The 26,537-nt window shown below is 34.2% G+C and overlaps 1 protein-coding gene across 8 annotated transcripts in view; it reads left to right on the plus strand.

Moving 5' to 3' along the window:
* The first annotated feature begins 942 nt into the window (after positions 1 to 942).
* The window catches only part of LOC143228920 (mRNA-decapping enzyme 1A-like), a 36,101-nt gene continuing 10,506 nt past the window's right edge, over positions 943 to 26,537 (plus strand). Inside the window, exons 1-8 of one of the 8 annotated variants that reach the window (XR_013015495.1) lie at positions 951 to 1,373; positions 3,030 to 3,070; positions 8,954 to 9,081; positions 10,107 to 10,173; positions 14,405 to 14,591; positions 22,308 to 23,171; positions 23,987 to 24,080; positions 24,985 to 25,109. Coding sequence is in view for 7 of the 8 variants with exons in the window: in XM_076460374.1 (XP_076316489.1) it covers positions 1,257 to 1,373; positions 3,030 to 3,070; positions 8,954 to 9,081; positions 10,107 to 10,173; positions 14,405 to 14,591; positions 22,308 to 23,171; positions 23,987 to 24,080 (1,498 nt within the window). In the remaining variant the exon portion in view is untranslated. Of the gene's footprint in view, positions 1,676 to 3,029; positions 3,071 to 8,953; positions 9,082 to 10,106; positions 10,174 to 14,404; positions 14,592 to 22,307; positions 23,172 to 23,986; positions 24,081 to 24,984; positions 25,110 to 26,537 lie in introns of all 8 variants that reach the window. The other 7 variants (XM_076460380.1, XM_076460376.1, XM_076460374.1 and 4 more) reach the window with 7 other exon arrangements.

Genomic DNA, 26,537 nt, shown 5'->3' on the forward strand with positions numbered 1-26,537 from the left:
GATTACGAGTCGCACGCCTTAATACGCTTGGCCATGCCGGGCCTAGTATCAGAACTTAACACCAGTTCCTTCCAACTGTTGTAAAAATAACGTATAAGGTTTATGGCCCCACCTATGGGAATGAGAATCGCCAGTCATATGGCAGTTCATGTCGCACTGAATGAATTCGAGATTTTTTTTTTTTTTAAAGCTAGAAATCTTGCATTTACTTAGTCTTGTCCTTCATTGACTCTTCAACTCGGTTTTGGTTTGTTTTGAATTTCGCGCAAAGCTACACGAGGGCTATCTGCACTAGCCGTCCCTAATTTAGTGGTGTAAGACTAAGAGGGAAGGCAGCTAATCATCACCACCCACCGCCAACTTTTGAGCTACTCTTTTACCAACGAATAATGGGATACCGAAACATTATAACAATCCCACGGCTGAAAGGGCGAGCATGTTTGGTGCGACGGAATTAGTGAAGGAGCGAAAGTTTATCGTAAGCAAGTATACACTGTGTTTTAGTCTTAAGTGTTGACAAAGATTGTTGTCATCGTCTTTTACCCTGTGTGTCCAACTTAGCAAGTTCAAGTTCAGAATTGTTTCGTGATTCCGTATGTTGAACTGGTCTCCAATTTGATTGTCTTATTGGATATAACTTTGAAATCTAATTCAATTTACTTGAATATATGACAATGACACTAAAATGTTTCTTTTAACTACTTTGTGGTACTCGGGTGCATTGATATCCTACTTTAGCGGTTGTATTTTGACAAAACAATAGGTACATTTTATAATAATACATTACCTCTCTGAATTACAGCGTCTTAAGACCTCGAGCATGCCATTTATTCACGGTGGGGATTTTATCCGGTAAGAACGATTTTTGTACTATTAAAAAAAAAACATTTACAAGTACTGACAGATTAAATTGACGTTCATAATTAAATAGTGCTGCCCTCTGTACTTGCAATTTTACTGTTTTTATGAGTAGCAGTGAGCTCAGTTTATTTTCATTAACAAAAATAAACAGAATCTTAGGATTTAAGCATTTATTTTATTTGAAAAATATAAGGAGAGGTTTTTAAACATGCCAGATGAATGTAGTTTATAGCAAGGTTATACTGTACATCAGTATTAGCTGGTTAGTACAATTTCGTTTCGATTTTGACATTTGGCCTCGACACCAGGGTAAATATCATAGTTGTTGATATTTAATGTTCCGGGATTTGGCTGATTAGCCTAGTTTGGGGAGATATTTTAAAGTAGCAACAGTTATGGAACAAGGCATTAATTTAGAAAGGCTGCAGAAAATAGATAATCGTATTATTGAAATTCTTGATAGTGCAACACAAGTAGTTGTTTACAAGTTTAATCCAAAGTCAAAGGAGTGGGTGAGCCCTTATCTTGTTTGTTTGTTTGTGTCTTGTGATATGTGTCAATATTTATAAAATATAAATACATTTGTCACCATTTGAATTCAACATACCAATCAGAAGACTGAATTTATATGTATTTATCTGGATGGAGACTAGCATACAATCTGGCTAAAAGGACCGATCAAGTACTACCACCCCATCCCATAGTACAACCTAACCTTGCATTTCATAGCCAACTGAAATTGGTAATTTTTGCAAAATTAAATTTGACTAAAAGAAAAAAGGTAGAAGAGTTCAGTCAAGACAGTTAAACATCTGTAAGTTCTTCTACAAGTTAATCAAAATTAAGATCATTCCTGAAATGAATTTGTGGCATATTCAGAGAATAATAATTGGTAAAAATCGTTTATATTACGAACTTCTAATATATAAAAAATCCAGTGAATTTTGATAACACTGCATTCTAATAATGGCTTTTTGTCAAAGTATAACTTAATATTTTTGTTAGTATATATATATACTGATTTTTTTTCTAATTTAGTCTCTACTGTTTAAATAACATTGTTTTATTTAAAATGTTGGTAATGTAATAGAAAGTAGCTTAATTTAGAAACAAGTTAAGTTTAAAATCAAACCATTATTTTTACTTTCATGATAAATTTTATACACTTGGCTCTAGGCTAGTTGATCCCACACTATATCTTCACTTTAGGCTTATTATACTAACACTCACTACACTTACAAGGTTTCATGGACTCCCTTGCACCCTTGTTACTGAAATTGTAATGGGCAGACAGTAATTGAACTATTCTGTCTGGATAAATGCATTTTGGCTTTTATGACTCCTTGTATTTTGAGAAATCAAGTTTATCATAACAAGACAAACATTGGCTTTTGTGTAGGTTAGATATTTTAATTGAGACTGAAAACAAAAGTGTGAAAAGGTCGTGACATTCAGACGCTTACTAAATGCTCTGTTTTCGTTCAGCACAATTAATGTTAAAATGAAAAGTTAACAGTTTGGCATGTGAGGATCAAAACTCAACCACCCTTCTCCTCACTTTATCAGAATAGCTTTAAATTCATCACTTTTTTACAAAACAAAATGTTGAAATAATTCAAGATATAGTTACCCAGCACAAACTGTCTTGTCAGAGTGGTTATACCAAAATGTACATTATTTTAAGACATTCTAAAGAAATGTTGGCTTCCCAATTAGATATGTTTCAGAAACAGTTTTTCTGTTTTGAGGAAATTCTTGTTTAACATTCCTTTGACTGATTATTACAACAACAAAATTTTTTTTTTTACAAGATATTAAAATCAGACCTGAGTAGAACTTCAAGTTGAAGTACAATTTCAAGCTTACTAGTGTTGAACTTTAATTTTGTCAGACGTTCGTCACGTGAAGTCTATGCCCTCATTTACTGGTGCTAACTATGCATTGTTCCTCTTTCCACTCAGAAATGTTTAAATGTATTTACTGTTGAATAAACCATGCTTTTCTAATTCTAAACTAAAACATTTATCTTTATTTACTGATAGCCAAAACATGCCTTCTACATGTTTTAATTCTGACTTTAGGTACAATTATATATGTATAATTTTTTGTCTTATAAGAATAACAGTTAAAATAAATGAAAATAGCTAAAGAAAATCATTTTGTTACAGGAAAGAATGGGGATAGATGGAACTTTATTTGTATATAAAAGGTCAGTAGATGTGTTTTATCAGAATCTCTTTATGTTTTATGTATTTGTAGTAAAGGTGGGTGTTGTAATTAATTGTTTCAAATAAGTTTTTTTTCTGGTTCAATTTGAATTTGTATTAGGTTAAAATTAGAATTATTTTGTCAAAAAATTAATATCAGTAAATAATAAAAAATAAAAAAAGCAGTACTAATATGAGGAATACATTAATCATAATAGAATATAATGTCAAATGTGCTGTCATATTGCTTGCAAGCTGGGAATTTTTCCCAGTAAAATAAACAACCTGGCCTAGATACATTTTGCAAAGAAATTGTTAGATTTCCCTAAATTATATTTAAATACAGTTATATCAACTTTTTTTTATGTAAATTGGCAGTAAATTGGATTTTCTGCACAATATTTCAAAGCACTTTTGCCTGGTCAATGGCCAAAATATTGACCAAATTAGTTTACCACTCTCTAATGTTAGTTATTCTTAATTATGGAATGAATCTTAAATATTTATTTATTTATGTTTTGCAGGTTGTGTAAGTTTTTCTGACTAAGAGTTTTAAAATAAAAGTTTAAAGGTGACTTTACAGGTTTTTTCTGTAATTTTATGAAAAATTTTAAATTATAGAAATACCAATCATTTCCTGCAGCAAAATATAAAATATTTTCTTAACTTTTCATTTTAGAAACTATCCATTCATATTTGATTTGCAATGGAAGAAATGTGAAATTATGAAAAGAATTTCAGTTGTTTTTTTTTACCTTAATGTTCTAATGCAGAAAATGCAGTTTGTATAAAATCATGAGAAAATGTATGATGTCAATATATTCTGTAGATTCCTTCAGAATTTAAAAAAAGAAATGCAAGTATTTTATGTCCGACCACTTGCATTATGATAAATGGATATTCTGTAACAGCAGAAAAAAAAGGTGTGAGTGAATAGACCCTAATCTAATGGTTGTATTTTAAATAAAACATTGTATATATTTATTAGATTCTATTCTGCAAAAAGAAAGTAATATTTCACAATGATAAATGAAGTTTGGCCAAGCTCACTCCATTGTTAAAATTTTCTGTCGTCTTGAACTCTTAGTAGGGCTGTGTTCTAGGGGGGTAATATAATGGACTTGTATCTGTAGGGAGGAGGCACTGTGCTGAAATTTTCCATTTATAATCTAAACACTGGCTTAAACATACTACACAGCTTGTTGTATGATATTTTTTTTTATAAGTTTTGTATCATATATTTGGCAAATATAGAAAAGAACTATATGAATTCCTTTTGTGTGTGTGTGTCTTTTGAATAGTAAGCAGATGCCAAAGGATTGGAAGTTTGCTAATGTCATTCCTCTTATCATGGGAGATAATAAGAATTGTCCCAATAATTACAGGCCTGTTAATCTTAACATTATTTGTGTGAAAAGGTTTTAAAAAGTGCTTTACAAAGTAATTTAACAAATTCATATAGAAGTTTATTGGATAGTCAACATGGTATTACTAAGGGCATATGTAGATTATTGTATTCAGTCATGAGCTGCTTAGCTTAGAAAGGACATTGAACTGTTGGAAAAGGTTCAGAAGAGGATTACTTGAATGGCACCTGGGATGGAGAGGTTGTTATATGAGAAAAGGTTGAGATCTCTCATTTTCTCTTTGAAAAAGAAGAGATATATGGAATCTGATTACAGTGTTTAATATTGTAAATGGAATTGGTGGTGTTAATGCATCGTCTTTCTTTTCATTATTAACAGTGATGGTGGTAGGTCTAAGGGCCATAAAAATGAACTTCTGATATAGTATCTTACTTCCTCTTGCATGTATAGCTATTCTCATTCATTACTGCCCTCTATATGCAAAAATATTTTCCAATGTCACAAGCCTTGAACTCCCACTTATTCTGTGATTAACATGGTCCACTGAATCTTTGCATGTAAAATCATTATTCACCAATAGGAGCACAGCACACACTTTTAATGCATATGATTCCCTCTATTCAAATTTACTAAAATCACTTTTTGTTAGGCAGTTGTGTAGTGCAGATGTTTTCAGTTGCGCTCTTTTCATGAGTTGATATGTTATTTCTTGCTAAATATTGCCATACTGTTGGTTATTATTTCATTACAGTTAGTTCTCTGTCACATTTTGTTGTTTTTGTTGCAACAATAACATGCCGTTGTTAGTTTTTGTTTTCATCTTTTCAGATTACTCAAAGTCAACTTTGAGTTTCCAGTTTTTTGTGATGACTTCTGATCCTCTTCCTACTACTTCACATGTTATAATGTAGACTTTAGATTAGAGGGATCTTGGCTGAGGATTTTTTTGGCCATTATTCATCAAGATATTGATCTTAAAACAAGTTGACCTTCTTTTCCCAATAATGATTGAGTTCTTCCTGTATCATCTGAACCCTTTCATGATGAGGAGAATTTTGACAGCCTTTGTCCTCTTCCTCATTATGCCATGCCTTCCTACACCTCTACTGTGGAATATGACAGGCCTTCCTCAGCTTTTTTGGACATGATTTTATCTGAAGCCCAGTTTTGCAACTTTGTTTTCTTACTCTTACAGTTATCTTGTGATACTTTTTTACCATACACCTATTTTCTTAGTTACTCCACTGATTTTGTGAGGGGTTTTGGAAGATATTCACTGCTTTCCTCATTCTCTTAACACTGATAAAACTGTTCTCCTATACTCTTACCCTTCACATGGTTTCTTTGTTGTTATTTCCTTGGAATAGGCTACTCTTCCTTCCTCATATCTTTGGGACCTGTGGATGACTCTTTGTCTCTGTTGATCTGTATTTGGAAACATTTCTGAGTCTTTGGAGTCTTGTGTGGAATTTATGAGACAATACTCAACCCCATTTCTCATGGGATCCATGCTGCAGATCCCAGGAATTCATTTTGCAAGGTCACAAATTGGATCATCCTTCAGACTGTGGTACATTGGTTATTCTGCTGGTGATTCTGTGCAGTCCTATCAAGGACTGAAATTGTGTTACTCCAGACTATTCCTGTTGCTCTACCTGCATTGGGTTGGGCTCTTGTAAAGAATAATACTGCACATGGTAGCTTGGCAATGGTTGTGTGGGATGTCCCACCAAAGTTGTCTTTGGGCAGTGTCCAATCCCAACAATCTAAATAAATTGGAGCAACTTGCTTTTCAGAATGGGGATTTCGTGGTCATCCATTATAGTGTCTTCAGTGTTTGCATTCCTTTAGACTTTTTATAACATTTTGCCCCCCCCCCTCCTCTTCTTTCAGTGGAGTATGAGAGTCCTTGCCACTTTCCAGTACTGAGCAGCTTGGGTTGGTGATCTATGAAGGAGTCCTCCTGAATGTGATCTATTCATTTCAGTAGAAAGTAAGGTGTTCAATCATGCACTCCTCCTTGTGGTGGGTTCCATATGTTGATGTTGCACCCAATTACTGTGAGGTTCTATCCAGAAGGTGAGATTTTGCATATGTTATATAGACAATACACTTCTGTCTGGGGATGATATTGTGCATATTTCACAAATACTGTCCACCCCTGTGCAATGGGTCCTAGAGGTTGATGTACTCTAGCTGTTCTATACCATGAGATACATCCTTTTAACATATGACAAGGCTTGTGACATACAAAAATGTTTTGCATAGAGAGGGCAGCACTGAATGAGAATAGCTATAGGTGTAAGTACCTATTATATTTATATTTCCACTATAAGAAAATAATAACTTTGGCAAGGAAGGAGTCATCTTCAATTAAGTTATTTTATTTTTCTATCTGGCTGGTTGGACTTTGGAATGGATTACCTTCAGATGTTGTTGAGACAGTAAATTTGAGTTTATAAGAGAAAACTTGTTAACAAAAGAAATTATAAAGGTTAGCTTTAACACCTTTTTGTTTAGAGGATAGGACAGCCAAGAAGAACCAATAGATCTTTTGTTGTTTCAAAGCATTGTTATGTTATATGAAAGTTCTTCTGAAGTAAAATAAAATGCACACATTTATACATACACATCCATGTAACTGATAAACAAAGAGCAATAATTTTTGTCTTGTGTGTTCCATTAAAATCTGTGTTTCACAGTTGCATTAGATAAAATTACTTTTGCATTATGAAACATAAGTGTATATAATCTGTAAGAAGTTTTAAAAAATGTAATGTATACAAATGTGTTTAGGCTATACGTGATATAGTTGTGTACATTCATATATTGCACATTATGTTTTTATTTCAGCTTTTAAAAATATTTGTTCTTTTATGGTGACATTTTTATCACATCTATATAAATAGAGGTAGTGGTATCCACTTTTTAAAATATTAAAATTGCTTACAGTTTTTAGTCTTCATCCATTTAGAAATTTAGGTTTGATGTTTGTATAGAGAAATGCTAACTTGTTTAAAATCTGTGTAATTAGGTTTCAACCACATACGTACTTGAAACATTCGGTTTTGTTTCTGTAAAATTCATGAGATGAGATGTGCTACACAGTGGCTAATTTATTGTGTATAAAAACGGAAGTTATTGAAGAACAATATATTTATTCCTTTGAAGCAGATTTGTTTTGTGTTTTTCAAAAAAATCATTCTATGAAAATGGAGTTCTCTATGTTCTCAGAAAACTGCTTTTGTTATTTCATTTTGCCTAAAAAAGAAAAATTTTAAAAAGTTGATTTAAAAAAAACTCCATTTTATAGAGCTAATATTTGGTAAGCTTTTCAGTTGTGTTGGAAACTTTAAATGTGTTCATTTAAAGTGAGTTTAGTACCTAAATGCACAAATGAAACTTTTTATAAAGGTGTATGAATATAATGTGATTAAATAACCTGTAACTTAATAACATTCTATTTTGATCTGTATTGTTTGGAAAGCTGATATTTATATATTTTGTTCATTGGAATGTGTGCATCTGAAAACTGTTTGTAAGAAGCAAACAAATTATTATTTTCAATAATATGACATCATAGATGTTTATACCATCTCAAGTTTTAAATTAAATAATTTTCTAGGAGTGTCTGCTTATTTTCAGTAGCCTGATAAATTATCAATGCTCTTCTAACATAAGGTTTGCTCACATTGAGTTTGATGCTAAGATCAAGAGTAAAAGTCTTTTAAAAAAACAAGTTAAATTTTTACCTATTTCTTGTAAGCTTTGTAGTTTGACTAGATATATACCAGGACGTTTTATCATGTTAAAGTGTATTTATTGTGAATTTTAACTATTGTATGAAATACTTTTGATGTGCAAGTGTACACAGACTGAAAAATGCTTGTACGTGAATACACAGAATAACTTCGAGATTAGTAACTAAATAACAACCTGAAAAAAAACTTGTATTTTTTGAATTTCTGCAGTGAACAAAATAGTAGCCCTGGTTCTTTATGCGTGGTTAACTATCGACACTTGTTAAGCCCACCATACTATTGTTTATTGACAGTACACCTTTACTTGTACTGGAAGAGAAGTTTCTTTCAACTTGGTTAAACCTATCCTACTTATAAAATTATCAGTAAGAACATGTTTGCTCTACCTATCGCCAACAAACTGTTGTGCTAATGCTAGAGCTTTTCTGGTTGGGTTTGTATAGAAGGGTAATGTAGCATTGCAGATTAACTGTAGCAAGGTACATTGCTGTAGGGTAAAGATTCTGCTAAAAATGTGATAGCAGTCCCACTAAAAGGAAAAAACAACATTTAAGTCCTATACAATGTAACATGCTCCAGATAAAATCTTGAGAGTAAAAAAAGTTTGTCTGCATACTAACTAAAATGCTAGTGCACCTGCATGTAAGATAACATTGTGTTTTACTATCAGTTGAAATTGTAGTTGACATAAAAGAAAGAAAATAAGTGTGTTAGTTCATAAGTAAATTTCATAATGTAAGCATTTGGTCTCTTTTAGGTCAGAGTTTCCATATTATTGGTTTATAATAGTCAGTAATCTGAGTACAGCCAGTTTGATTAAACCATTAACCCGTGAGTTGGAGTTTCAGCTACAAAGTCCGTTTCTTCTTTATTGTGAAAGAAAAGGTATTCTGATATTGTTTAGTATTCACCAGTGCATCTGTGTTGTTACTAAATATTTTTTGTATGTAATTTCTAACAAGTGAAACATTACTTGTGGCTTTTATTAATAATAGATTTTCAAACCTGTGGTGGCCAACATTAGTTTACATTTGCTTATAAATAGGCTGTCAAAAATTCTGGCTTAGAATATTGCTTATTTATGAATCTAGCCTCCTCTGCAAACTAATAAAAAAAACTTGTGTAAAGTTTTTGAATATTCTGTGTATTAAAAGTTTTAATGTTAAAAATGTATTCATCATTAAAATATTATGTATAAACATATGCACAGTGTTGCACCCTTGTACATAAGGAAGAAGTGCTTTTTATATTAATAGGTACCTAAAATTCTCAAGGAACTAAAAAATAAAGTTTGAAAGTTGCAACAAAATTCTAAACCGGTTGTGTAAACGCAAATGTACAAATCTAATTTTAAACCAAGTCTAGTTGTATAAACACAAACGTACAAAGCTAATTTTAAACCAAGTCTGGTTGTATAAACACAAACTACAAAGCTAATTCTAGACCGGGTCTGGTTGTATAAACACAAATGTACAAAGCTAATCCACATCTTATAATTTGGTGGCAATAATCAACAAAACAAAACTTTTCGTATCTGTAATGCTGTTTTCTTCACTTTTTCTTACTGGAATGGTTAATTTTCTCAGTTTAAAGGATCTCTCATGTAATCTAGTAGTTATATTTATTTAGAGGTTTTGTATTGTGTCATTTTGTAAACCATGTGACCAAACTTGTCAATCAAACATGCAAAATCAACCACAAATAATAAAATAGAGGACATGCGTGTCCAAACAACATTAACTTTTGATATTGTCATGCAAATTCAACAAATATAACAATCGCTTGCTTTGTTACACATGTACAGACTCATAAAGTTATTGTACTATGTTCTAAACATTTCTTCCATTCTTGTAAAATTGAATTCACACCTGTAGTACTTCACACTACTCATAACATTTTTCATGTTTCAGATTTCATCTATGGCATTTCATTTGATGATAAAGTTGAATGTTTTCGGATAGGAAACATAATGTATAGGTAAGTTAGTATGTCAGTTTATTGTATCGTTTTTATTTTCAGTGGCTTATATGGTATTTTATATCTAACTGTAAAATTTATAAAGTGCAAAGACAGTGCTATGTATTTAAAGTAATTACAAAAGTAAGGTGACCAGCCTAGACTACTCATGTATGAAGACAGTGCTATGTATTTAAAGTAATTACAAAAGTAAGGTGACCAGCCTAGACTACTCATGTATGAAGACAGTGCTATGTATTTAAAGTAATTACAAAAGTAAGGTGACCAGCCTAGACTACTCATGTATGAAGACAGTGCTATGTATTTAAAGTAATTACAAAAGTAAGGTGACCAGTCTAGACTACTCATGTATGAAGACAGTGCTATGTATTTAAAGTAATTACAAAAGTAAGGTGACCAGTCTAGACTACTCATGTATGAAGACAGTGCTATGTATTTAAAGTAATTACAAAAGTAAGGTGACCAGCCTAGACTACTCATGTATGAAGACAGTGCTATGTATTTAAAGTAATTACAAAAGTAAGGTGACCAGCCTAGACTACTCATGTATGAAGACAGTGCTATGTATTTAAAGTAATTACAAAAGTAAGGTGACCAGCCTAGACTACTCATGTATGAAGACAGTGCTATGTATTTAAAGTAATTACAAAAGTAAGGTGACCAGTCTAGACTACTCGTGTATGAAGACAGTGCTATGTATTTAAAGTAATTACAAAAGTAAGGTGACCAGTCTAGACTACTCGTGTATGAAGACAGTGCTATGTATTTAAAGTAATTACAAAAGTAAGGTGACCAGTCTAGACTACTCATGTATGAAGACAGTGCTATGTATTTAAAGTAATTACAAAAGTAAGGTGACCAGTCTAGACTACTCATGTATGAAGACAGTGCTATGTATTTAAAGTAATTACAAAAGTAAGGTGACCAGTCTAGACTACTCTGTATGAAGACAGTGCTATGTATTTAAAGTAATTACAAAAGTAAGGTGACCAGCCTAGACTACTCATGTATGAAGACAGTGCTATGTATTTAAAGTAATTACAAAAGTAAGGTGACCAGTCTAGACTACTCGTGTATGAAGACAGTGCTATGTATTTAAAGTAATTACAAAAGTAAGGTGACCAGTCTAGACTACTGTGTATGAAGACAGTGCTATGTATTTAAAGTAATTACAAAAGTAAGGTGACCAGTCTAGACTACTCGTGTATGAAGACAGTGCTATGTATTTAAAGTAATTACAAAAGTAAGGTGACCAGTCTAGACTACTCATGTATGAAGACAGTGCTATGTATTTAAAGTAATTACAAAAGTAAGGTGACCAGTCTAGACTACTCGTGTATGAAGACAGTGCTATGTATTTAAAGTAATTACAAAAGTAAGGTGACCAGTCTAGACTACTCATGTATGAAGACAGTGCTATGTATTTAAAGTAATTACAAAAGTAAGGTGACCAGTCTAGACTACTCATGTATGAAGACAGTGCTATGTATTTAAAGTAATTACAAAAGTAAGGTGACCAGTCTAGACTACTCTGTGTATGAAGACAGTGCTATGTATTTAAAGTAATTACAAAAGTAAGGTGACCAGTCTAGACTACTCATGTATGAAGACAGTGCTATGTATTTAAAGTAATTACAAAAGTAAGGTGACCAGTCTAGACTACTCATGTATGAAGACAGTGCTATGTATTTAAAGTAATTACAAAAGTAAGGTGACCAGTCTAGACTACTCGTGTATGAAGACAGTGCTATGTATTTAAAGTAATTACAAAAGTAAGGTGACCAGCCTAGACTACTCATGTATGAAGACAGTGCTATGTATTTAAAGTAATTACAAAAGTAAGGTGACCAGCCTAGACTACTCATGTATGAAGACAGTGCTATGTATTTAAAGTAATTACAAAAGTAAGGTGACCAGCCTAGACTACTCATGTATGAAGACAGTGCTATGTATTTAAAGTAATTACAAAAGTAAGGTGACCAGCCTAGACTACTCATGTATGAAGACAGTGCTATGTATTTAAAGTAATTACAAAAGTAAGGTGACCAGCCTAGACTACTCGTGTATGAAGACAGTGCTATGTATTTAAAGTAATTACAAAAGTAAGGTGACCAGCCTAGACTACTCATGTATGAAGACAGTGCTATGTATTTATAGTAATTACAAAAGTAAGGTGACCAGCCTAGACTACTCATGTATGAAGACAGTGCTATGTATTTATAGTAATTACAAAAGTAAGGTGACCAGCCTAGACTACTCATGTATGAAGACAGTGCTATGTATTTAAAGTAATTACAAAAGTAAGGTGACCAGCCTAGACTACTCATGTATGAAGACAGTGCTATGTATTTAAAGTAATTACAAAAGTAAGGTGACCAGCCTAGACTACTCATGTATGAAGACAGTGCTATGTATTTAAAGTAATTACAAAAGTAAGGTGACCAGCCTAGACTACTCGTGTATGAAGACAGTGCTATGTATTTAAAGTAATTACAAAAGTAAGGTGACCAGCCTAGACTACTCATGTATGAAGACAGTGCTATGTATTTAAAGTAATTACAAAAGTAAGGTGACCAGCCTAGACTACTCATGTATGAAGACAGTGCTATGTATTTAAAGTAATTACAAAAGTAAGGTGACCAGCCTAGACTACTCATGTATGAAGGGTTCAGAACAAATCTGATTTTCTGCAAGGTTAAATCTATTTCACAACACAATACCAACCAAACACTTTCACCACAAGACACTTTGAGCCACATGATGTGAACATAAATGCCAAATTGATCAACTTAGCTTCAGAAACCTGGATACTGGAACAAGTATTAAAATTCAACAGGGTGACAGTATTCTGAGGGTGTACAAATAAATACAAATTCACACACACAGCCTTAACATATAAACATTCTAAGGCAGAGCTCTGAGGGATAATGGATCTATTCCTTAAATACCTTTTCTTTGCAGAGGACAGTACTGTCCACACTCATCCTCCATTATGCATATGGTGATGTCATCTGTACTTCTCATATTTTATATTGCACAGGTTCAAGACATATAGAAAGCTTCCCACACACATATGGTGACATCATCCATACTTTCTTTCTCTCAATTTAATTTTTGTATGGTTTAATAACGTTTAAACACTTCACCATATGCATACACTTGCATACAGATGGTTAATATTTGGAAACTGTTCTAAACCAGTTGAATTGTATTTATCTCAATTCACTCCACTTGTCATACACATAAGTAGAGCAGGTAGGTTAGTGAAATTTGATAATTGATTAATTATTGGCCATATTAATCAATTACATTTAACTTGGATAATTGAAAACCTAATTTTATGTGTGTCATTACACAAACAAAGTGAGCTGAAAAATTGAAATAATCAAAAGTGATAATTTCAATATTTTGATTAGTTAGATAGTTAAAATAATGACAAAGTTGTTATAATATGAATTAGTTGATTTATCTTAGTGACATGTATCAACGATTGCAGTTTGGAGTGATTATTTTATGCGATACTAATCAGTGTAACAAATTATCATTGTTTATCAAAAGTGCCATTGATAATTAATTGTAAACTCATTAATTCTTTTGTATTTTTTCCCTTAAAAATGCCATACTGTTATAATAATGTATGTAAAATAATAGAAGTGCAGTTTTCAGGCAATTTTTGTTACTGTGTCACATCCTGATTATATCACCAGTCATTTAATTGTAAGAACAAGTTCAGTAAGTAGTAACTAATATCTGATTTTAATTTACTGAAGTGTGCTAAAGTTATTGGATATAATACACCTGACTTTAAATGTTGGCATATCTTGCTAAATCTAACGTCATTAGCAAACTTCTTGAACTTGAGAAATTAGAAACATAACCCAGTTATAAAGTAAGCAGTGATGATTTGAAACTCAGACTTAGAATTTGGTGATTTATTATTCTGCATTAATTCAGCTAAAGCAGAAAGTTGTTTCATGTTTCTTTTTTGTTGTTTTTATTTTCTCAAACTTGTGGAAAAAAAAATTATAGAAATAAAATGCACTGAATTTTCTTACAATATATAAATTGTTCGGATGACTGATACGTCTCTTGGTTTTTAACTTTGAAAAAAAAAACATTTACGACTTCAAAAATTGTCAAATTTCATGTATGAGCTAATAATAATAATGTATTTCTGTGGAAGAAGTTTTTTTTTAATTTTGGTAATTAACAAAATTTACATTTGTATTAGACTTGCTTATCAAATGCCCTGTGCTACCAAGCAAGTTAAGCCTGTGTTTCAGCAACAGAAATGCACTGCAGAATATAACTGGTGCAAGCAGAGTGACCACAGCCAGCCCAGGGTCCAAGACAAAGGTGGTGTAAAATCACGGGATATTGTAAGCTTGCTTTCTGCAGCTCAGTATGAATATGACAAGGTAAGATTGTGTTTGAGTTCAGGATTTGTAACTTTTTAAAATCTTAACTTAGTTTCTGTATTACATGAGCAGATTAGATCTTATATAGTTATTTTCAAGACCTTTATCATTGAGCTAATAGTTTTAAATGGGCCTAGCTAACTTGTATAGAAAATGTTTTTTTTAGTCCTTTTTATTTTTTCATTGTTTATAGGTCCCAGTGGTTCAATAGTAAGCTTAAGGGCTTGATAATTTTAACTTCCCCTCGGTGTGGATTCCTGTATGTGGTGAGGGGACCTCCCATGGAAGGTTCTGTTCTTTCAGTTTACCTCCTCTGGGATCTAAACAACCACCCACCTGTTTGCTGTGCATAGCAACTTATTAAGGGGAGGAGAGGATCCTGGTGGTTGAGGGTTCCAACCCTAATTTGGCCTTGAATTTCTGTAGATGGGCAGCTTTGGGGTGGCCTTCCTTGGGTCAGTTGGCTGGTCCATTGGGGCTAGGATCAACCAAGTACCAGTGTTTGATATTCTCAACAAGTGTTGTGGACATCGTATCTGATGCTGGTGTTTGGGTATAGTGCTCACGAAACCCTGGTATTGCTGCAGTGTCCTTGTTTGACATTGTAGTGCATCCCGTCGTGGTGGGTGGGGTCAGTGGGCACCAAAATTTCCCTTTTTTTATTATGGATACTCCAATTACAAATCTTAATAAAATAGTGAAAAACAGTCTGTAGGTAAACAACCACATCTTGAAGATTCTGAGCAGCAATCCTCATCATCTGTACCACCTGTTGTACTTCATTTTCTTATATTGCATTCACTTTCAGACAAACCTTTAGGGCAAATGTCTCCCTTTTTCATTCAGAAGGGACTAGAGGGACATGCTGGCTCTCCAAAGTCAGTAAAGAAGCTTTAATCTGGTGACATATTGGTTGAAACATCCACATCTTAACACAGTGAACTCCTCTTGCACTCAAAGGCAATGGGGATATACCTGTTGAGGTTACACCTCATGCTACTTTGAATTCATCATGAAGAGTTATTGTTGAGAGGGATTTGAAGAACATCCCAGAGTTGGAGATTCTCTCTGGTTTCTCCACCCAAGGAGTTTCTGCAGTGAGGCATATATACACTCCCAAAGATGGAATTATGGTGCCGACCAATGTCCTCATTCTCACGTTAACGTCACCACATCTGCCTGCCACCATAAAGGCAGATTATCTTAATTGTGGAGTATGGCCATACATTCCACACCCTCTCCGATGTTTCCAGTGTCGGCGGTTCGGTCACTTGAAACTTCGGTCATGTCATGGTTCCTTGGCGTGTGCTCGTTGCGGTGACAAGGACCATGATGCCTATGTGTGTGAAGCGGACCATCATTACATCAATTGCAATGGCTCTCACCCGTCCTACTTTCATTCTTGCTATAAATGGTTGGAAGAAAAAAAGGTGCAGCATTTGAAAACAATTCATAACATTACTTATCCTGATGCTTCTCCCACCCCAAGATGCAAAATAATCATTCTTTCATGTCCTCAGTCACTGGAATCCCCTTGCAACAGCAAAGACCTGTCAAATTGACCCAGGGCAGGATCCATGGAGGTCGATAGACCTCCCTTGAATAAGCACAGTAATGAAAAAAGAAATGGTCATAAACAGAAGGGTTCTTCACCCAATTCACCTACATGAAAATAAAAATGGCCACTCTGAAACAGTGGAACTGTTGAGGTTTACATTCTAATCTGGATGACATCAAAACACTGATTGCTTCCTCCCATCCTGTATGTCTCCTAAAAGGGGACATTTCTTAAACCTGTTCATATAGTCACCTTTCAGCAGTTTTCTTTGTACAGAAATGGCAGGCTGTGTTATGGATAGAGAGGTGGCACTGTTGGTTGATCAGCATGTGCCCACCCTGTCTTTGCCACTTGACACATCTTGGGGGCTGTAGTCATCTGCATTTCCTGGGGTCATACCACCACTGTTTGTTCTCTCTACCTGTCACCTGGAGAGACATATGATCAGTTAGACCTTGATGCTCTCATTGAACAGTTGCTGTCTCCCTTTTTCATCCTGGGGGACTTTAATAGACATCATCCTCTTTGGGTAAGTGCTGATATTGTAGGAGGGGTCGCTCTGTAGAGCATATGGTCTCTGATCGCAACCTTTATCTTTTCAATACTGGTTCTTCTACTTATGTTCATGCGCCTAATCAGTCCTTTACTGCTATTGATCTCTCAATTTGCACCCCTTCATTATTCTCCCATTTGTCATGGAGGGTTGACAATAATCCATGAGGCAGTGATCATTTTCCTATAATCTTGAGAGAGACTGAACATGGGTCGATACCACCTGACCCTTATGCCCCAGTGGAAACTGGATCAGGTAAACTGGCCCTCTTTCAGTGCTATCGCAGAAGTTGATCCTGCCATCCATAGATAACTGTGTGGCAACAGTAACTGACTATTATACAAGCAGCTGCTTAATGTATTCCTAAAACCTTGACACATTTTCCACTATATCCTCGTCCATGGTGGAATCCTGCCTGCCACATGGCATGGAAGGCTCAAAAATGGGTCTGGGATACTTGTCGTAGATATCCCACACTCTCTAACCTCTCTTCCACCACTTGCTGAGTGGATCAACGTTCTATACTAAAGATATATTGTGCTCTTATTCGATCAAAACTTGACTATTGATCACTGGTGTTTGGCTCAGCCAGACCATCAGCCTTAAAGATGCTTGACCAGATTCATCATCAAGGACTTCGGCTCTGCACTGGGGCTTTCCGCACTTCCCCAGTTCAGAGTTTATAGATAGAGTCTAATGAACCTTCTTTGCACCTCTGCCGTTTGCAACTGTCTTTACTGTATGCTTCAAAACTTCGTTTCTTACCAAAGTGTCCCACCTGAGGTCATGTTTTCCTTCCTCGGTGGGCCATACTTTTTTCAGAACAGATGGTCTGCCATTGCTCCTTTTGACCTTCGTATCCAGGCACAGTTGGATGAATTGGGTTTGTCCTTGGATAACATTGTTTTATCCACTGGTTAGCCCATTCCACCATGGCTTCTTACAATCCCTGATTGGAAATAATGTCTGCTATTTGCTGAACATATTTTTGAACCATCCTTCCATTCCTATTTATACAGATGGTTCAAAATCAGGTGACTGTGTGGGCTCTGCCATGGTTTGTTGTGGTTTGGTGATTTCACTCAGAATCCCCTCCACAGCTTCTGTGTTCACTGCTGAACTGTACGCCATTTCTATTGCCCTGGAGCACATCGAAGTTAGGCAGTACTCAAACTGCACTATTTATACTGACTCGCTTAGTTCTCTACCGACCCTGGAATCGCTTCATGTTAGTTCACACCCTGTTCTCGCCGATATTCAAAACCAACTGGCCCAATTCTCTTTCACATCTACTTCTATCCACTTTTTCTGGATACTAGGCCACGTTGTTATTCGCAGGAACAAGCTCACTGACACCGCAGCTAATTCTATCTTACTCTGGCACTATCACTGTAGTGCATGTTCCATACGTGGACTATGGTCCTATATTCAAGGCTCTGCTCTGTGACAGCTGGCAGTCTACTTGGAGTGAGCAACATTAAAACGAGCTTTTCCAAATAAAACCTTATATTGGACTTTGGCCTTCTTGCTTCCATAAGGATCAGAAAGAGGAAGTTGTTCTGACTAGACTACACATTGGTCACAGTTTTTTTAACTCATCGTTTTCTTTTATCTGGAACTGATGCACCAGTGTGTAGTTTGTGTAACACTCAGATCACAATAAACCACATTTCACTTTCTTGTCGTTATTACGACTCTCAACGATGACACTATTTAAAACATATTCTGTCCCAAGGTTTGTCCATAACGTTAGGCAGTGTTATTGATGATAGTGACACTGTCCACCTGGGAAATGTTTTTAGTTTTTTGAAGTCCATTAAAGTATCGCCTTCCATTTGCTGAATATCTTTTGAACCACTGTCCACCTCAGTTGTGTTTTTAAATTTTAAAGGGCCATTGGTCTTTTTAACTCTATTTAAGATTTTAATTTGAAATTTAGAGTATATTTTCTTTCAGCATGATTCCTTTTTCTATATTTTAATAATTTTTACTTTTTTTATTTTTTTACTTATTGTTTTGCACAGACAGCCCAGTTGCTTTGTGCCAGTACATGCTAAACAATCAACCAACCAACTGAAAACACTTTGTAAACTATACTGGTTCTAACCCTCACATTTTTTTCTTGCTCAAAATGGGTTGAAAAGAAAGGACTAAAGAAGATAAAACTGAATAATGGATGTTACTCTTAGGCATAGAAGATGGTGACACATCTTTCAAATATGTTATATTACAGCCTACTATTTCAGTAGTAGTGTTAGCAGATCTGCTCCTGTTACCACTAATACTTGTGACAAATCAAGACCTTGTCTGCAAGGTCATTATTCTGTCTCACTAATCCCCTTTCATCCCAGGTAAGGTCCATGAAGACCGAAAAGGAGCAGTTACAAGCAACAAAAAGTTTGCTGTTATTATGGTACAGTGGGTCTGTCAAGGTTTTTATGCTTCTGCAACTGCCTGTTGTGGAGACACAAGTGTAGAGGAAGACTTTAAATGTTGTCCTCTACACTTGTGTCTTCACAACAGGCAGTTGCCGTCCATTCTACAAAGTTTCATCATGAATACTCTGCCTAAACTATCTATCAAAGAAGTTTTTATGCTAATTTAAATAACACCAAGACCATGATTGATTCTTAGTATGTGTGTATCTTATTGCATCTAAAAAAACAAACAGTTGATAACAGTCAATTATGTGATGGTCATATTCAAAGAGTATCATAATTATTGATTGTCCAACATATTCCATCAATGACTATACCACTTATTACACAGCTAGAAACTATTGTCATACATGTCTGTATTGATGGTGTCTTCATACATACTTTTGTTTCTCTATCTGCCAGTAAGAGTGTAATTGATTAAGCAGACTTTGATAATATTGTTAGGCTGTTACCATCTTTTTTTCATCATCCTAGGAGACTTAATTAGGTGCATCTCCTTATGGGGTGGTGGCAGTATTAAGAAGCCATCAATCTGTATCTCATTTGCTTTAAGATCACAACCTTTCTTTGTTCAGTACTGAAGAATATACAGTTTTCCATGCCCATAGTCAGACATTTATTGTCATCTATTTGTCCATTTGTTCACTTTTTTTGTTTCATGATGGATGGACAGTGTCATGTGGGTCTGTACTCATTTGTCTGTTATTCCAAGAGAGATTGACTGGAGTCAGTACCACCAGACTCGGATTCCACAGTTGAAGATGGAGCCACCAGGTTTTTCCTGCTATTTCTGTGCATGCTTCATCCTGCTTTTGTTAATCTGTCAGCTGTTAAGGACAGCACAAAGGCATAAACTGATCATATTGACCAGATTGTTGTACATACAATTCCTAGAGCCTTGAAACTCTACTCTGTATCATCAAACATGGTGGACACTGGATTACCAAAGGACGTGGCAGACTCAAAAAATGAGACTGGACTATTTTTCATAGATATTCGAACCTTACAGATCCCATAACCTTCTTTGCCAAAGGCCAACAAATCAGATATCAAAGTCAAAAGGGGTTCATTGATTCAATTTCCATCCAATTCTCTTTCACAACCACTTCCAAAGTCACTAAAATAAGACTTGATAGGTAATGGGATACACACTTTCTTTTGCAAGTAACAATATTTTTCAGGGTCCTTTTTCCACTAATCTAGCATCTCCACTTATTACCCTAACTTCTTGGCCATCAAAATACAAGAGAAAAGATGTTCCCTTTATATGTGGTTTTAACTGACTATTCACTCATGTAGAACTTGAACATTTTTCTACATTTGTCCAAAAGTGCATCAGTTGGACTGTATTATGTGCATTGTGAGACACATAACCACCTGTCCCGATTCTATCATTATATTTAACAAGATTTGGCAGAAAGAGGATTTTTCAAATTTATGGCATCAGACTGTTATCATCACTCTTAAGCCTTGGTAGGATCCCAGGATTTCTTCTAATTACAGACTTAGTACTTTGATTAACTGTCCCTTTAAAGGCTTGGAGAGAATGGTTAATACTTGTTTGTAATTTCTGGAGTCAAACAACCAATACCCAGGATGGTTAAAACAGGAAGCATTACATTTTGAACCTCCTGATTAGACTAGAAACCTCAACCAAGGAAGACTTTTTTCAATGAGTGCCTTGTTTTAACTTTAAGGTTTGACACTGCATAGAGCTCTTGTCTTTTATGGGTTGTGTAACTATTTATCTGTTTTTATCCATAATTATTTAGCTTAGCAAACATGTTTGTGTAGGTTCAACATTCTTCCAATCCTTCACAAGAGAACTTGAAGTGCATCAGGACTGCATATTGAGTGACATGCATTTTTAGCATAAAATAATCATCATTACTGATGAACTTTCTCCTGCAGTTGCAAAGAACCACTATGTTTATCTTTTTAATATCTTGTTATTTGTTGAACATAAGGTATGTTGAGCAACAGTAGCCCCAACTTGCAAACAGCTCTAAATATTCTCCATTTAAATTCATTTCTTGCCTTTCTGTTGCCAACAGGAATTGCACTCTAGATCTTGACCTCCTGTGGCAGCTGAGAGAAAATTTTCAGAACTTCTCTTTGTCAATAATGTAACTTTCCTTTCATGTGAAAAGAAACTTAGTGCCCTTGTACACTTGACTTTAACTTCTGCTGCATCATCTCTCACCCATTAGAGAGCAGATTTATGTTCTATGCTAGATTTATCATGTTATTATTTAGTCTAAGCTGCTCAATGGATCTCTGGCCTAGGCCTCAGTCTGGGGCTCTTCAGATGTTTGACCCTGTGCATCATTAGGGGCTTTAATTCCTGAAAACTGGTATTCATAACTAGAGTTTGTATATTCTTATAAACCTTCCCTTTACATTTCATGTTTTTAACTTTGTCCTATCGATATGTAAAGACAATCATTACAATAAAATCAACCTCTCCATGCTATTCAGTACCAAAGCATAAAATTCTATCAAAACACATCAACATTATCACAGGAAATTATATAAAGATATTGGAAGATTGTTCTTGGAGAGTAAGAACACTGTCTACAAATTCAAGCCTTTTTGTCAACATTCTGTCAATGTTCTTATACTTTGCCAATGACAATATAAATAGGAATTATCATATGCAAATGTGACCAAGTTAATTATCTAAGCTTTATTAATTACAAAAACTTCTATATACAGGGCTATTTTTCTCATTTTGTTGTTTAGTAACGTTAAGACTATCTGCCCTGTGTTTTGTATAACTACCCCATATTATCCTTTTTTTAACGAGATTCCTCGTATGTTTAGCAATGTTTTTGTTTTTTCTAAAATCTGGTTAAAGATCAGGTTATGGTATGATTATTGATGAACTCCATTGCTCATCCAAAGTATTACTGGAGTAAACTGTAAATGTATGCAACTTATAGGTATATCATTATAAACCATTAAACCTGTCTGTAATACGTTTTACACTCTTGAATATTTTCGTCATCACAAAAAAATTTTAAACTAGTTTGGGAGAAGTAAATAGTTAGTTTCTAACTTTAGTTTCTCTCTCTTTTTTAAACTTATTTGTAATTTACATTATCAGGTAGAGAAAAACTTATTTTTAGTGACTCTTTCAACACCATCTCTCTTGTTTTCTTCTTCAGAAAAAAATAAATATTGAAAACAAAGGCAAACAGAAAGTGACCGAAGATGAAATCAAATCTACAAAAGGTAGTCAGTTGAATAATTGTATTCTTGTTGGAAAAGTAAAGAAAGTGAGACATCTTAAACAAACAATTGTTGATTCTAAAGAATTATGCTCTCCTAGCACAACACCGTTAAGTGTTGCAATGTTATTTGCTCATGCGTGTCACAGCCAACAAATCTGTTCAGAAAAACAAACTAGTAAAGTGACTTTGAGTAAAAGTAACTTAAGGAAACCTTTAGGTTCCAAGAATGATCCTGTTCTTATTCATACCCCAGAACAGTCAGTTGAATGTACAGGAAGAGTTCTTAATCAACTGCAGTCAAATTCGTGTGACCCTAAAAAATTGTCTTGTAAACAGCAGAAGTCTAAATCTCGGTACTTGGAGGAGACAGAACAGATTTCTACTGCTAACAGTTCTTTTCATTCCTCTCCTTCAACTCAGAGCTTAGAACAAGAACTAAAAAAGAAACTAAAGCTAATTTCAGAACCTTGTAATATGGAAGAACCAAGTCACAAGACTCTAACTGAAGAACAAGAAATAAAGCAAAAGGTTATCTTAAAACCAGGAAATTCAAAGGAATTGAACATAAAGACTCCTTCACCTGTGCCTTTCAAAAGTCCTATTTTATCCCCTCAACCAGCTTTATTTTCAAATTCTACTGTTTCAAAATTTTCAACCCAGAGACCAATAAAAAGTCCTGCAGTTTCACTTCTGACACCAGTTATGATTGAACAAGCCACAGACCACATTTTTGTTCCTGTAGAGCCTAGTACTTTCTCATCAAATAAAAGTGATCCTCCACAAAATCAGTTTTCTGAGGTGTGTTAAACATTATATTTAGTTTATAAATATATTCTTGTGGCTGTGTGTAGGTTTCTTTAATTGTTTAATAATTTATTCTTAAGTCGTTTTTTTTTCTACCCTTTTTTTCTTCAAAAAAAGTTGTGTACATAATTGTTTACAGTACTTGATTTGTTTGAACTTTACTGTCTGTATTTCGGTAGTAAAATTAACTAACACAGAAAAGGGAGAAACTCGTGGTACAAATGGCAGCCACATAATTTTAACCTGACAATTTTTAGGTAACTTCTAACAAGAATGTCATTTATTTAAATGGTATTGTGTAATCATAATGATAAAAACCTTTCGTATATAAGAACTGTAGTTTTCTTGGAAAATAAATTTTGTGCAATAAAAAAATTTTCTATTAAATTAGAAATGAAGAATACATGTAGTTTTAAATTTAAAGAACTATTACTGATATTTTACAGAGACTGCATGTAAACAGACAATATTAAACAATAAGGCACTTTGTTTTTTTCACTGGAATATAAATTCTTCCATTTAATGACACATTTTACCAAAATATTTTCTTTAGAGCTTTTTTTTTTCATATCCTTTTGTAGGATTAACACGAGTTGTTTCATGCATGGTTCATTCAATAATTTTCAACTACAGTTTCTGGTAGTTTATTGTAATATTAAGTTAGGATTGACTGACAATTTGGTTTGACAAGACAGGGGGAAAAAAATTGTAAAAGACATTTTTGTACTTTCTTTATAGAGCAAAATATTGGTTTTATGCTTATAAATAATTTTTAATTATTAGAATAAATACTTTGTCTTCTGTTGCAGACATTTACCTCAATGAAAACCTGTGCAGTGAGTCTTCCATTACTTCCACCAGAAGCTTTCATAAATCCATCATATACAGCTTGCCGTGGCTCAGGTAAAGTATATGCTTAAATACTGAGTTCATAAATGTTAGTATGTTGTCTAAAACATATCAACTATGATTGTTTCAGAACTTTCTAACATTATTCCTGTATTTAGGTAACAATAAGTTTACACATAAATGTAATAGTTTAATGTATCATCTTTATTGTCATATTTTAATAGACAGAAAGTAAAGCTATTTTGAAGTATTCTTTAAATTTGCACTGTGCTGTGATATTATGATAACTTATTATATGAGTTGATGTGAAATATGCCTTCATTCAGGTATCAAATCACAGTGTAGAAACAATGATAACAATGGCAGAACTTTAGTTGTGAACAGTCATGCAAAATCATGTTTTAAACTTTTGTCTTCGAAATAAAACAATTTATCAGTGTTTTTTTAGTAAACCTATGTCGGGGTGGCCAAACTGCAGCTCGCGAACCACATGCAGCTCTTTGACATATAATGTGTGTGGCTCAAGGAAATATTTTTGCTGATCTCCTTTTTTGCATTGCAATTAATATAAAAGGTAAATAAAACCTTTTCAAGCTTTATAATTATTTACCAGATATAAAATGAGAGTCCACTGGATTAAAATGTAAGTTCAATGTTCATGGTAAGTAAATATATTTAAGAATTTAAATCCTAATTTTAATGCTAGATTTGAATCATGGATTAAAGAAATTTCTGAATAGCAAGGATTACAGAGGAATTGTGGAGAATCTGTAATCGTACAAGCTGGTGCTGACAATATTAGTTTTAGTGGGCGTGGCTTGCAATATCATGATTGTGGCATGTGTGGCTGTGTTGCGGGCAATGCAATTAGCAGTGTTAGTGTGATACTGGGTGCTGTACAGTTTGGTTGTGTAGCACAGGTTGGAGCTTATTGTTTCTTTTCACTTTAATTTTTTAGAAGTGTCTGTGAAAATTTTGTGAAGGAAGATGACGTCATCAATTGTAAGAGGAGAAAGTATGAAGATAAAAACAGAAATGTTAAGCCAGAGTGGGAGGAAGATTTTACATTCACCGTTAAAGGAGGTAAAGCTTTGTGTCTTATCTGCAATGTGTTACTCAGTCATTACAAAGCCAATAACATGAAATGCAACTATGAAACAAATCACATAAACATTTCATCTGGTTATTCACCTAAATCAGAATTACAGAAAAAACAAGTTTATTGTTAACAACGTTTAGTAAGGAAGCTGATACAATGACTGAAGGTAGTTTTGTTATATCATGAAATATTGCTCATGCTAAGTGCCAATATTCTGATGGTGAATTTGTAAAGAAGAATATAGCTGAATATGTTGCAGTGTTAGCAAATAACACAAAACGTAAGCAACTAATAGTACAAACACCAACTTCACTCCACACTACAGAGACGTATCTCCCAGATCAGTGCTGATGCTGCAGGCAAAATGCAAAACGATTTAAACAATTCCCTCGCATTCAGCTTAGCCCTTGATGAATCTACAGACATACAAGACAACCCACGACTGGTAGTATTTATTTGTTATGTTTCCTCTGAGGTAACTATGAAAGAAGAGATGTTGGACTTGTGAATTTTACATTAAGAATGTGCTTGACAGAGCCTTAACAATTGCTGATATTCCACTGGATAAACTCGTCAGTGTTGCAACAGATGGAGCACCTGCAATGGTGGGGGAAAAATGCAGTATTAATTGCACTTATCAAAAGTGATCCTAACTTTTCAGAGTTTCTTCCTGTTCATTGCATTATTCATCATGAACACCTGGCAGCCAGATACTTCAAGTCTGAAGATGTTATGAAATTTGTTCTTGAAATTGTCAATTTCATAAGCTTAAATGGAATAACCCATTGACAGTTCAAAAGTTCTATTGAAGAACTGGAGCTTGAAGATAAACTCAGTGATGTCTCTTTCTACTGTATTGTTAGGGGGCTATCAACCAACAATGTCTTCAATAGGTTTGTGGATGGATATGTTGGAGCCTATTATTACTTTTCTTGAATAAAAGAAAATATTCTATCCTCAACTGGGAAATGATGAATAGATCCAAGATCTGATGTTTCTTACTGATATAATGAATCATCTACAAACTCTCAACTTGGCACTCCAGGGGAAGTATTAGATTGTTTCTGATCTTACTCAGACAATTTTCAGCTTTCAGAATAAAGTAAGACTTTTTACAAAGAGACATATTAACAAGAAACATCAGTTACTTTCCCAATCTCAAAAAGAGAGTAAACAAATTCCTTGATATTGAAATAAAAGACAACAAACTGGAAAAACAAAGATAAATTACAAGGACTGCTTGATAATTTCCCCAGATTTGAAGACTTGCAGAAGCTGTAGCCCTGCTTTGCCTTTCTTGTAAATTCATTCGTTGTTAATGTGATCAGTGATGGTTGTCCAATTCTCGAATCTCTGGTTACTAATAGAAATACATGAAGACCTAGGTCTCAAGATGATCCACAAGTCCCATT

The sequence above is a fragment of the Tachypleus tridentatus genome, chromosome 10, assembly GCF_004210375.1.
Source record: "Tachypleus tridentatus isolate NWPU-2018 chromosome 10, ASM421037v1, whole genome shotgun sequence".
Classification (NCBI taxonomy): Eukaryota; Metazoa; Arthropoda; class Merostomata; order Xiphosura; family Limulidae; genus Tachypleus; species Tachypleus tridentatus.